Raw genomic sequence first — 14,216 nt, forward strand, 5'->3', positions numbered from 1 at the left:
GGTAGCTTTAGGTTTATGGCTGTTGAGAGTCTGAGCTTACAGGGGTCGGAAGGGTTGGAGCATCATTCTGTTTGCCATTCTTTTCCGAAAGGGTTTTGGCCCCCTGGTAAAGAATGAGTTCCCCTAAACACTCAGAACAACCAAATCACTGCCCATCTTCCACTGCAGACTGAAAACTCATCTGTTCAGACTGCACTTTTGTTCAACTAACACTGAAGTCTGAGCATTCATACTGTATCCTCAAACACAGTTGCTAAATCCTCGAACTTCCTCTTGGACCAACTTTGGCACTCAACAGAATGTGGTATGTTAAGTAATGACTAGAGCAGTAGTGTAGCATAGTGGTAAGGAGCAGGGCTCATAACTGAAAGGTTGCACTTTCGATTCCCCACTGGGACACTGCTACTGTACCCTTGACCAAGGTACTTGCCTCAGTAAGTATACAGCTGTATAAAATTGTAACCTGTCTAAGTCACTCTGGATAATGTCAATAATGTAATGACTCATACTGTCGGGTTCAGGGCACAGGTGATTTAGTATCGTCTCTGCTCTTAGCTTAGCCATTTTTTTTTTTGCAATTTTGTAAGTTCCTTCTGGATAACAGCTGCTGCTAAATGACTACAAAATATGTAAATGTACCAGTAGGAATTCACCACTGCAAGTGCTTGCTTCACAGAGTACAGTATTTATACTAATGTGCTTATTCACTCACAGGCAATATCATCTTTTGTTCCCTCAAGTCCCTGATTGCTCATTATTCATTCTTTCACTTTCTCAGAGAATGCACTCCACTCCCGGCAAGATCCCTGTGCAGTCCACATCTCAGCTGGCCAGCACCGACACCCAATCAGAACAGCACCTGCAACCAGGTGTCATCGCCCAGACGGTCAAAAAGGTGGGATCAGGATGCTGCACAAGAAATGTAATGGCAATGAGACTACACCTAACATTAGAGCAATGGTGGTGATATCAGTTATCATTTTGTGACTGGAAGGCTTCTGTTCACACATGGCTAGGATTTTTAAGAGTTGCACCAGCAATGTGATATTACAAATAAGTGCATGTGCCTAAGCTTTTTCTCTCTGTTTCTGTCAGGGTCAAAAAGCAGCACCACAAGTGTTGACCAGCAGCTTGCAGGAGGGATGCTCCCTCTCTGCCCCGCCCAGTCTCCAGCCTTTCTTTCTCAGTGACGACACATCGGGAGACCACACCCCCTCCTCTCCCACGCACAAACTGATGGTAAATTATTACATTACATTACATTGCATTCATTTAGCAGACGCTCTTATCCAGAGTGACTTCCAGCACAAGAGAACTGTGTTTCTGAGTGTGCATTAAGTACAGTGACACATTCTGTAGATCTTTAGTGTGCATGTGGATTTACCTTTAACTGAATGTGTTTGAGGACTCATTTGTTAATTTTGTGTGTCTGTATGTACTGTAAGTTTGTAAGGTTATTTCTCTACCTCTTGTTTAGGGGAAAGTGCGTTCAAGTGTTGACCAGCACACGCTGTTCAGACCTCTCTCCCCAACCCCCAGCCCCCAGACCTCATGCTCCAAGCAGTGTGGCAAGGTATAAGGCTGTGTGCATCCAGTAGGATCACTTCTCTGTGTTTCTCTCTATTCTCCCATAGTCCCCCCATACCCCCTAAGTCTGTTTTCATTTCATTTACAGTCCATCCTCTCTTCTCTCATGGTCATTATCTGTTCATTCTCTCTTTTCTCACAGTCACTATTGGTTCATTTTCTCCTCTCTTTCGGTTACTCACTGTCCATTCTTTCTCCTCAAAGTCCCTCTGGGTCCGTCTGTCTTCCCTGACATGCTCACTCCATTTTGTCTTTACTCCTGGTGCAGTATTCTTCTCTGTCAGTCACTTTCCATGTCAGTGTGAAGCACCTTCAGGAAAAACTCGGGTTGACCTCAATGTGGGATTTTATCAAGCTCACAGGTCCATGTGATGTGTTAGTAGCATGCTTTGGTTGTGGGTAATTTACAAATGTCTGTTAAATTCTGCAGGGGAATGGGTCCTGTAGCCAGCCCATGGATGATCTGTTTGACATTCTGATGCAGAGTGCAGGTAAGATGACTAGACTGAGGTTTCCATCACAGAGTTGTTGTGATACCCATCAGTAATCAGAGATACAGCTCTGATTGTTTTGCAGCAAAAAGACAGTGTTTTCTCACAGTACAAATCTGTTGTTAATATTTAGGAGCGTACTGCTTTTAGTCAAGAGTGACATTGTGTGCAGTATTTTTCTGTGCAACCTCCTGTTTTTTTCTCCAGAAATTTCAACTGGCCTCAAAGCAGATCCTGACCCCTCCCTGTCACACCTTCGCCCTAACACCCCACCAACCTCCCCTGCCCCCTCTCCAAACCACCCCTCACCCTCAACCCCTCGTGAACCTGTGACCACCCAGCAACTTGCAGAGGAAGTTCAGACAAGGCCCAGCAGAGAAGGTGGTGGATCAAGCACAGGAAGTGGCCGTCTGGAGGACTTCCTGGAGAGCACCACGGGCACACCGCTCATAGGGGTGGAGCCTGATGGGCCTCTGACTTTGATTGACGATCTCCACAGCCAAATGCTGAGCACTTCTAGTATCTTGGACCATCCCCCTTCTCCTATGGACACCAGTGATTTGGGTTTAACCCCCCACCACCCAGGACTGGATTTCGGTGATCCTGCTCTTGACAGCATGGACTGGCTGGACATCACCATGGGCGGAGGTAGCGGCGGGGAGACAGGACTTACCCCCCTCGGCTCTCACATGCCCCCCAGCATTTTTTCAGCAGACTTTTTGGACAGCTCTGACCTGCAGCTCCAGTGGGAGTCCTGCTTGTAGGCAGCTTTGTACTCTCTCACAGACACACTCAGTCATGTACAGTCTCTCCCAGACACACTCTCTTACATGCAGCCGCTCAGTCTAAAGTTACAGATACACTAGGTTGTATACAGACTGTCTCTCACAGACGCACTCACATACTGGTTTTCTGACAGATACACCGTCATCTGTAATCCACAGGCATTTTTTCACAGGCACGCTTTGACATGCACAGGCATTTTTTCACAGGCACGCTTAGGCATGCACAGGGTCTCACACAGACAAGCTTTGTTATGTACAGTACAGAATCTCTCACAAACCTGCTTTCTCATTTATAGCCTAGAAACACTCGGACTCCTCTCAGACAGATACATACATTCGTTTATCAGCTTCCTCAGACAAGCTCACAGAGATTTATCCACCCCCTTGATATTGCGCACATATTGCACTGAATCCAATCATGTAACCTTACACTACACAGAGAGGAGGGGTGGTCTATCATACTGTCCCTTTGCCTCTGTGTCCATATGGCACTGAATATTAGAACCCTCTTTCAATCACTATACAGGATTGTACTGTATCAGTACCCAGTACAGAGACCGGAGGTCTCTTTTTTTTTTTAAATGTCTCTAGAAGCCACACTGTGATATATACCCACTTTATTCACTGTAAAACACATGAGACATATGTTTATTTTATATTATCTGGTAATACCCTCATTCAGAAAGAATTCAGCAGTACACCATTGTTGTTGTACTGAGTTATTGACCAATGGTGTGTGATGCTTTGTTGGGTTATGAAAACCTTTGTCACTACCTTCCTAACACATTATGAGGTCCGCCGAGCCCAGCGGAGTCTAGTCATTTGCATTGCATTGCATTGTATTTAGCTACAGTAGAGAATGTATCCTGTATCCCGTATCCTGAATGTATCGATGTATGCAGATGCACACTGCTGACATGGATATGTTGGGTGAACCCTTGGTGAGCAACAAAGGCAACTACAAGCAGTGGAAAACACATTTAGTTGTTTTACACTGAGCTGAACACATATTTGGGTCCCCAGAAGTCCAGCACCAGGAGGAGAGGAAAGGAGTGATGCTGAAAGCATGTCAACACCCTTTCACCTCCAGCATCACTCTTCACAGTTTCCCTTATGCTTGTGTCACACTGGCACTGATTTAGTCAGAGCACAATTTGTTAGCCAGGGAATTACAGGTCTATTTATTTATATATATTTTTGTACTCACTGGCACCCCCTTGTGGTGGAAGAGTGTAAAGAGGGAAATTTGGAGTATTAGGAACCGTCTCCTCAACACTGCACTTAAGTGGGGCTTAATCTGGGGTGCTAGTCTGATAAACTTCGGGATGAGATGGGCTGTCTGCTTGAAATGAACCTTCTGCAATGCTGTATTTGGGATATGTAGTCTATCCAGTTTTCCTGATTGTATAAACTAGTGGGTGGGGAATGTATAGGTTGGGGTGCAGAAATGCTTGTACATTGTAATTAAGAAAAAAAGAAAAAAAATACACTTTCAAAAATTAAAAAGAATTTGAGATTTTTGTTTTTTTTTTTTTTTTACAGAGAGATTGGGAAGATGGAGATGGAATGTATGCAATTTCTCCTTTCAGTAACTAATTCATGCAAGCAATAGTTCCCGTTTATTTGTACACTGTATTTTATTTTTCATTTACTGTAATGATGTGTGAGATTCAAAATGGAGGAATCCTTACACAATTTTGTTACTTTGGTAAAGTACCACCTTGGCTAATTTGAACACCCCAGCCCCCAAATTTCAGGATCTGATGAATCAAAGCAATGCATTGTGTTCACTACCCATATCCGTAAGGTAATTGCAGCGTACATTTGTACATACTCTGCCATTCCAACCCTGCAATGCATTACTCTAATTTTATATGTAACCTCAGTGTAGCTGTTATTCATGTCAGAAATGTTTTGTTAGCATTGAGGAATGCAGGCAAGTCCTGATAATTAATCAGACCCATCTCTTAAAACGCCAGTAATCAGCATCACTCCATAATTATAACCACCGAGGCACTAACGAGCTTTCAGGCAATTAGTGAGAGTGATCCATGCAAGCTAAAATTTATCATTGAGCATTTTTCATCCTTAATTAGCCTAAACCATTAGCCACACTGGTGTTTCCACAAACGTTTCCTCTACTCAGAGCAAATGAAGCGCTTTGTCCAGGAATTATTTCCAGGACTGAAACAGTAAAGTTTATTTCCTGGGTGTCCTTTTGGGAGCTGGGAATATTCACCTCTGTGTTTATGAACCTACAGTGATGGTCATTTATGACCATGTTTACTACACACATACACATACCCCCCCCCCCCACACACACACACACACACACACACGCACACACGCACAAATATATATGTGTATACACATGTACGTAAGATGGCTGAACAGAATGTGCAGAATGTGATGTGCTGTATTTGTATTGTGCAGGAATGAATAAATGTAAATGTGATTTAATACTACAGGCAAAGCGCACAGACACAATACACTTTTTACGTTTTTCAGAAACATGATTACATTTATTCATACCATTCAACTATATGAATTTAAAATCTTGTGTATGTATACATATGTATACATGCATACATACATACAGATAGAGATATGAGTAGAAAATGAACAACTCAACATATAAAATAATTTCCTTAGGACCTGGGTAGTATTGTGTTTCTCAGGTATGTGTTTCTCATTTTTGACTTTAATTCTTCTTTGTTAGGCTGTAACGTGGAGAGAAGGAGATTTTTGGACTTTATTGCTTTTTCAGATTGTAGCTGTAGTCTGTAGCCACCAGGTGGTGATGTGGTCACTGAGAATCGCTGCACCTGCAGTCTCTGGTTCACTCTAGACCATGTGGAGTCATAGCCGAAAAACATTATGCAGGTATTATATGTATGTTTGAGATGGGATGATCAGCTCACCTACACTATAGGGTAACTGTTTTTAGTAGAGCTTTCTTTCTGCCTATCTTATGCTACATTAACTGACAAAAGATTCCAAGCAAATCTCCGTCCTGACTGGCTAACGAATTTGAGTGACAAAGCGATTAGCCGACTGACACACAAGGACCCACGAAGCATCACAGCCCACCATTTTTGACTGGGTGACTCATTGCGGTGCAACTTCGCTCTCATGCCCTCAAAGTATGTGCGATGCCAGGGACGGGTGATTCAGAATGGCCTGGAACAGCCCCGGAGCCACAGATCTCAGGGCTCTGTGGGCGTGCGGGGCGACAGCGCCCTGGCCTGCTGAACGGGACGCTGACACTGGGCGTGGAGGTGTCCTCCCATGTGCCAAAGGAGCCCTCTCACACCGAAGCCGTTAGCGTGTCTCTGCGTTGTCTCTGCTTTTTTCCTCGGGTTTGATTGTCACTTTGTATGATGTCTGCTATAGGTTCAGGAGGGGGAGGCCAGTTGTGTGAGCTAGTTTTCATTCATGCATCCAGTGGCCGTAGAACAGCAGGATTCTCAATGCCAGGGTTGCCTTGTTGTCACAGCTTCACCATTTTCCTCTTGTTATCTGACTGTTCTCTTGTTGTCTCTTTTATTATTATAGTCTTTGTTTTTGGCTGTTTCTGAACCCCATTATTCAGGCTGTATCATAAAAAAGCACTGGTGGAAACCCTCTGGTATGTTAAGGATCTGCCATTTGTCTTGGTTGGACACCTGTGTGCACAGAATGGGAACAGGGTGGTATAGATCATGAAATAATGTTGTAGCCAGATATATGTTCTCCAGAAGAATCAAGTTGATAGAAGAATAACTTATGTAGCTTGTATGGGAAAGGGCTGCCCTGCCAAAAAGGCTGTGATGTCCTGCGCAGTAGCACAGCTATATCGTCTAAGTCCAGATAATACCCCTATTAATTTTAAAGATAATGCAATATCCACTTGCATTATAGCTGTAATTGCTATAATAATACTTAATAGCATTTTTGGTTGTCTTTAATAAAGTGATGAAACTCTACCACAATACACCCTGAAAACATTTTTAGGTTATTTATTATGAATGATCCTTGAGGACTGGTAGTGACTTTGCAAGGGATTTGAGACAAAAATAAACATTTGACACTCTCGAAAAGTTGTTTATGATTCAATATCAAGTTTAGTGAAATAAATGTTATTTTCTATTTCAGTATATAGTCTCTCTGTGAGTGTAACCTAGACAGAAATCATTTCAGCTACACAGCTCTGTCTCATCAGTTGAAAATACTGTATACTTACAATGAAAACAAGAGATTCAAAAACAGTCTAGTCCATCTGCACAAAATATGGAAATTAATTACACTGACGTTACATCCTAGGGCATATTGCGAAGCTGATTGACAGGATAATGTTGATTGACAGGAGAACGCTGTTGAAATATGGCATCTTGTATTCAAAGGGATCCAAAGGGATTCAAAGAGAAAACAAGGTAATGCACACTTTAAAATCCTGACAAGCTAAGGAAACAGAGCCAAAGAAAACAGAGCAAAACAAACAAAGAAATTTCTCAGATGACATTCATGGCATTTGAATGCACAAAGTTTCATCTATAAAGAGCTTTTTTATTAGGATTTTATTAATACTGACAAATCCACTGGATGCCATCAGAGTCCTCAGATATTTCAGGCCATACACTACTTGCAGAAAATTTTGCTGGTTGAGGGTGGATATAAATTCAGATTTAATTTTCCATTTTCCTTGAGAAACAGAAAGCCAGCCCTCAGCGGTGTCACTTCGTGGGTAAAGCCAGTACGGGGAAGGCCTCCCCCAGCAAGACCCCAGCCCTGATGCCCTGCAACACCAACACGGTCGCCACATCAACCCCTTACAGACCAACAATCCCCCAGTGCATACACCCTCCACACCCGGATTGCTTCCTCCAGTACCACCACTGTGTCATCTCTTGGGGTTGCGGTGTGGTGTAGTGGTAAGGAGTAGGGCTCGTAACTGAAACGTTGCTGGTTTGATTCCTCCAGTGCTGTTGTTGTACATTTGGGTAAGGTACTTACTGTAAACCACAGATGCCTTAGTAAGTGTTCAGCTGTGTAAATCAACAAAATTGTAACTTATATTCGCTCTGCATAAGAGCATCTGCTAAATGACAGTGATGTAATGTAATCAGTTGCCTGTACTATAGTATCACTGATTCTTCAGTCTCCTGTGGACTGGTCTCAGATATCAGACCCTTCATGTTCATCTTTTACCTTACAAGAGCTGGTCAGTGACACTTGTGAGACTTACCGCCCTCTCATGGCAGTGAATACTTACTCGCACTGTCACGCTCAAGGTCTAACGCGAATCGGCAGTATTTGCTGTGCTTCAGTTCACTCATAGGGCAAGTGAGGCAGCCTATCCAGCTGTGTATAGATGGCTCTCAGAACTTCAATGAATAGTGACTCACTGGCAGAGGTGTGCTCCACTGGAAGTGATGGAAGTTATGAGGCAGCCCAGCTTCTCCTCCAGCTTTCAGACCAGACTCCCAATGACCTGTTTCATGCAGGTCACACCACTGATGATGACACATTAGAAGGTGCATGACACTGAAGCTGCTGTCTGAAGGGTAATTTCCCATTGGGTGAAGGATCTTTCACTGGAAGTTTTATTTTAACTTTTCAAATTCTGTCATTTAACAGTATACAGACAGCTGTCAATTCTACTGTTTTCACCAGGAGCCCCCCTGGTGAGGCATTCTTTCAGCTCTTTGAAAAAAAAAACACACCCCCAGCAAGCTAAACTGTCAAAAGAAACAAGATTCCTAATGTTTGTGTCACAAGAGTAACACCTGCCGTACTTTTTGAGAATTGCAGTTACAAAAGCTCACTCCCCACTCACTCGATTTTCCATATCCGTGGACTTTTACAGGGATTGGAAAAAGTACACAGTGAGTGTGGAGGGTCAGATGATGGACAGCGGTAGGCTAGTTTGTCAATGTGCTCCTAAATCAACTCATCCGCCTGCGCGGTTGTGACGCACGAGACCATTCGGGTCAGCGATTCGCTGGCACTGACACAAATGAAGGTTAGTGTAGCAAATTTCCCTTTGAAATTCCTCAAGTTAATTCAACATATCATTCTTACACTGAATTTGCTTTGAAGCACTCAAGTGACAGCTTTAAGGCAATCTAACACATATTGGTACGCTGTGTGTGTTTTTCGCGGTTAAACAAACCCACCAGCACATCCCACCCCTTATCCCTCCATTCTTCCAAAAGCTATTAACACATCAAGCCATGTATTTCTGCAATTGTACATATCATCCTGATAGGACAAGTATTCATCTGTGTTTCAAAACCTAATGAGATTTTTCAATACCCCAGGAAGAGTGTTTCAAAACCACTTTAAACCTGATGTTTCAAATGCCCCAAATTAGTCACAGCTCACAGTTCCCTTCAGTTTAGGGTTTCAAAACGCTTTCTTTTAACTGCGCAATCCTTTTTACCCATCTCTCTCCGCTCTCCCAGTCTCTCTTTTCACGCATACACCCCATTCGTCTCCTCTCCCTCTCCTTCCTTCTCCATCATTCTTTCCTTTTTCCCCCCACCTCTTTCTTGTCCCCTCCATCTCTATCCTGCTTCTATCCCCCGCCTGCCCAATCTCAGCCTCTCCCATCCCATCTCCTCTCTTATAACCATTTCTCTTTCTCTCTCCTCATTGCTTTTTGCTCTCAGAGAAGCCTGGAGACCACCCTCTCTGCACTCTGACAGCTGTTGCAAGCAGAGAGTGAAACAGTACAGATTGATAGAGCTGTCACTAGCTGTGGGGGGGGAGGAGAGTCTGGTTTTAATGGATGTGTTCTGTTTCAGCAGCAAGAGCTCACCACATTGTCATCCATCCCAGGATCGATCGCACCATTAGCGATATTAGCATCAAAATGCTGTGGACTTTTCGCTCATCTTATTTTGCTCTAACTTTAACTCTCAATCTATGTTTTTTGTTTATCTATTTTCTAATTTTGCTTTCAGTCACCACTTTTAAATCCACTGCATTTTTTTCTCATGTCTTTTCCAGTCTTTCTTGTCAGACTTTTCCTATTTCTCTTTTATCACTGGTGTCAATCATTCTCTTTCCTTATCTTTCTCCCCTTCCATCCATACCATCTCCATTTGTCTCAGTTCTCCACGCTCCTCTGTGTCTCTTTAATTTCAGGTAGACATAAGTGATGTAAACCAGAGAGACACATCCTGAGAACATTTACACCCATAAACACACAGACACCGTGTAGATGACACTTTTTATTTTTTATCAAGGTATACAAAGAACACTTAGTAAGATTTCTCCTAAAAAGAGATGTTTGAAAGCTCTACAGTAATTATCTTCACTCTTCATCCTATAAATAATCGTTATAAACTTGAACATTGTCATTGTCGTCATCAATTATTTTTACCTTTACAAATTCACAAATGTTTGGCATTTGATGTTTGGCAATTCAATATATTATTTGCTCATTATATAGTGCTTATATCATACTGCACATCATTTTTGTAGTGCAACACCATAAAAACTTATTGCATGTGTCTTTCTTAAACACAGCTAACAGCTCAGCTGTAAAAGCTTTTGAAACAACTAAAAAAAATCCTGGTTCAATGAAATCTTTTCCTATTCCAAAACTCTATGGTCAGAATACAGTGCAGTGCAGTTTTCTAAGTCATGCTTTTTGTGAGTTTTTCTGTCAGGTTTCTTTGCTGAATCACACCTGCTTAAAAGGAAGCTTGAGAAATTCTAAGGGGGGGATGTCCGATGCTTGACACGTGGACTGGTTTGAATTGATTGATGATTCGAAAACTCAACCAGCTTTTGTGACAGGAAAAATGGCTGCCGTTTGGAACAGCGCTGCGAGCATGCTGTGTTCATAAACTATTTCCATCCTCGCTGCATGTGATGTCGGTTATGAACAGAATGAATACAGGTAACTTATGTGAGGGCGTGACGGTACTGTTCAACCCAACATCTAGACCCACACAGCTCTAACCACTGCTCCTAGGCAACCGCCTTTATGCTCCTGAGGGACAGGGCTACATGCTGCCTAACGCAGGATAAGACAGATTACTCTGTCTACCATTGCACACATGACCGATCATGTCTAGTGTTATGTACTAAAGTGGGATGACTCTCGAAGGGTTGCAGTTGGAGTGGATGACTAACAGTGGCAGCGAACGGACTGTTCTGTACAGGAAAACGAGGCGGGAACTAGGATCACCGCTTTTCTGACCTTCTGGGCTGTGGTGGCCATTGGTCGAGGTCAGGGTCCTGATGTCAACTTAGAAGACGGTGACTGTTTTAGAATGAGCCTTAAATGAATTATACAGAAGTGCTGGGACTGAACAGGGCAGCAATGGCCTATGATATGCCTGCTTTCCAAAAGAAGGAAAACACAGCTTAAATACTTGACAGGGGAGTTTTAACACACTGCCACAACCCTACAGGTCACTCACAGTCAGATCGTCTGCACCTGCATTGCTGTACTTTTTCAGGTGTTTATATGCACCGGCAAGTGTAAATGGCAGGTGCATACAACCCCACATGATCTCTGCAGCCTTAATAAATGTCAGTAACATCTGCTGCAGCCAAGAAACAAACCGATCTGCTCCACACTGATAGGGCGCTATGTTGGTCAGGCCCTGCCATACGCCACTCAGGGTGGCCTTCCATGACTAGGTCCCCTCCTTATAAAACCCCATCACATGTATATGCTTGTGTGTGTGTGTCTGTCTGTCTGTCTGTGTGTGTAAACCTATTCATTTATGTACAGAACACATTTTTATACATAGAAATATTTCATGTCAAAGAACAGCACGGTCAAATGCACATGTAAACAGAATTACAACATGAGTCATTCCCCCGACCTCAGAGTTCAAAGCTCCTGTTAAACTCAGAATCCCTGAATAAAATAAAGTTCACCAAAAAAAGAAAAACCTACAAATGCCTGTGGGTTACAATGAGTTTCTACGGTGAAACCGACAGTACTGAAATGTGTGCAAATTAAACCGTATTGTACAGTACGTGATGAAACCTCCTTTGAGCTGTTCTATTTGTATCTGCTCTGATCTCTTTCTGCTTCACTCCTCTGTTCCTAAACGTGCTGTGTTTGTATGGAGGATCTAAGTGCTTTGAATCAGCAGTTTAAAACAATACAAATTCATTTAAGGTCAGGCTTTCAAAGAACATTTAGCTAGCATTTTAGCTATTGTTTAGCTGTCATTATTTTGTGGTTTGTCACAAATAGGTATATCTATCAAGCAAACTAAATTTGCTTTTCAAGTTACCAAACAATGTTCTAAGCCACATCTCAAATGAAATTTCAGCAAATTCAATGGGCATTATAGTACAATCTGGGTGACCCCAACAGTAAATAATAAATTTTTCCTTTTCCTTTCTGACTATTTCTTCACAATTTTCAAAAACATTTAATGAAACATTAGCTATTTTTTTTAAATACAGCCCTTATACAACCCAAATACATAGCATTATTTCAAACAATGGCACATGAGTATATCAATTAAATATACCTAACAGATTAAAAGCATATGAACACATGATTTGCAGATTTCTTCTTTTAGTTACTACTGTACAGAAATCCAAAAAATATTGTTCTGATCTGTAATTCATGTGTTGCCTAAACACTTAAATACAATGCATTGGTACATAAATGTATGTGCCCCACATGTATGTTAGGATTTTAAAAAAGGGCAAATGCCAGTTCCAACAGTACATTTCTGGGTTGGACAGAACCAAAGGACTCACAGCAAAAAAAGTTCAATAGCACTTCACACATCTGTCAGTGTTACAAACATTTAAAATCTGTGTGCTGGGGAGAGAATACAGTGACAGGGAAAAAAACAGAAAATACATTTCCCATTTTACATTTTTGCTTTTCTGCACTTGAGATTAAGGAATGATTTATGTACAAAAAGAAAAAAAACTTCATTACATTTGAATAATTCAGCCACTTTTGGACTCCAGACCTCCTCAGTACTGTGTTTACACCAAGTAGTGACAGCCCATTAATGCTAAAGGGAGATATCAGACGAGAGGCTATCATTATATAGTCATGAGCATTATGGACTCAATAGGCTAAGTGCCTATTATGACCTCATTCAGAGGTCACAGGATGTAGCGGGTGTCACCATGAAGCCATCTGATAGGTTCCATATGACAGCAGGTGTGCTGGTTGGGGGGAGGGGTGTCCCGCACAGTAACTTCCTGATCCCGTTATGCCACCTTGGCCCCCTGCCACAAATGATTTTGAGGGGTGTCACAAAGATTCCAGATTTCAGCGGCGTAACTCCTGACTCCAAAGAGATTGTTCCGTTTGAGAACTGATATTAAATTTTGTGTTGAGTGATAAGCTGCCTCTCATGTCAAATCATCACCGCAATAGCATGCATTTTTCTGTCCAGGCTTACTATGTGAATCTATGTGTCAAGATTTAGAATGCCTTAACCTCATGTGAACTTAGCAAGGATGTCCTGGAAAAAAACGTGATAACCCATGTGACAGATTTGATGGCCACAGCTTCTGTTTAGTACTATTTACCTATCTCTCATTTTATACTTCAGTCATCATGTGGTTGGCCCTGTGGTTTGCACGCAGAGAAATAGTGAAGTATAAAAACATTGTCTTATTGGACTGACACATCCTTATTGCTTTGATTATAGATCACAATAGTCTACCAATATAAGATTCTAATATGCCATAGACATACGCGGTAAAAAGCATCCAAAAGAGGCTTGATTGAAGGGCCAGATAGCAGCCCCCAGTTTATGCCATCTAGTGGTAACTATGTGGAACTACAAGTCCTGTTTGCCCTTTCCAAGGTGGTATGTCTGTTTGTTGTGGTGTTGCTATTCTTCAGTCACAGCCCCATTTAAGTCAACACCGCTTTGCTTTCAGTGAACCTCTCTGTGTGCAAATACATGTGATTGATGTTCTATCAGAAATTCTCTGACCCTGGGTTCCCGAAACACAGCTTGTGGCTGATAGGCGGGCTATGAGAGGCTATAGGGGATCAGCCTGGCCTCGTGGGACATGAGATGTTAAATCCACAATCAATGTAATGCAGCATGCAGACAGAAAATCAAAAGCACCTCCCCACACACAACAATACACAGAGTATGATACACACCATAGATTACACACTACAGCCAAAAAATTTCTTTTAATTAGTTTTTTCATTATATTCCAATGATTTGGAATATAATACAATGTGCATCAGCTCTGTGAATCCACAGGCAATATACCAACTTGAACCAGCATGAGGCCCTCATAAGGACCTCATAAATTTTACCAATAGAGAGCTGCAGGATCTTTTTTGGTTGCACAGGCAATCCCGAGTGAATCTTCAGTTTGGCAGCTTCTGGTTTGTAACCATAAT

The 14,216-nt window shown here is 42.2% G+C and overlaps 1 protein-coding gene across 6 annotated transcripts in view; it reads left to right on the forward strand.

Moving 5' to 3' along the window:
- Window positions 1–4,297, forward strand: part of LOC118783900 (myocardin-related transcription factor A-like) — a 35,870-nt gene extending 31,573 nt beyond the window's left edge. For all 6 annotated transcript variants that reach the window (XM_036537837.1, XM_036537840.1, XM_036537868.1 and 3 more), the window contains 5 exons: window positions 779–895; window positions 1,096–1,239; window positions 1,478–1,573; window positions 2,018–2,078; window positions 2,286–4,297. In XM_036537837.1, the coding sequence (XP_036393730.1) occupies window positions 779–895; window positions 1,096–1,239; window positions 1,478–1,573; window positions 2,018–2,078; window positions 2,286–2,842 (975 nt within the window). In that variant the 3' untranslated portion in view covers window positions 2,843–4,297. The remainder of the gene's footprint in view (window positions 1–778; window positions 896–1,095; window positions 1,240–1,477; window positions 1,574–2,017; window positions 2,079–2,285) is intronic.
- Window positions 4,298–14,216: the final 9,919 nt, after the last annotated feature.

The sequence above is a fragment of the Megalops cyprinoides genome, chromosome 1 (assembly GCF_013368585.1).
Source record: "Megalops cyprinoides isolate fMegCyp1 chromosome 1, fMegCyp1.pri, whole genome shotgun sequence".
Classification (NCBI taxonomy): domain Eukaryota; kingdom Metazoa; phylum Chordata; class Actinopteri; order Elopiformes; family Megalopidae; genus Megalops; species Megalops cyprinoides.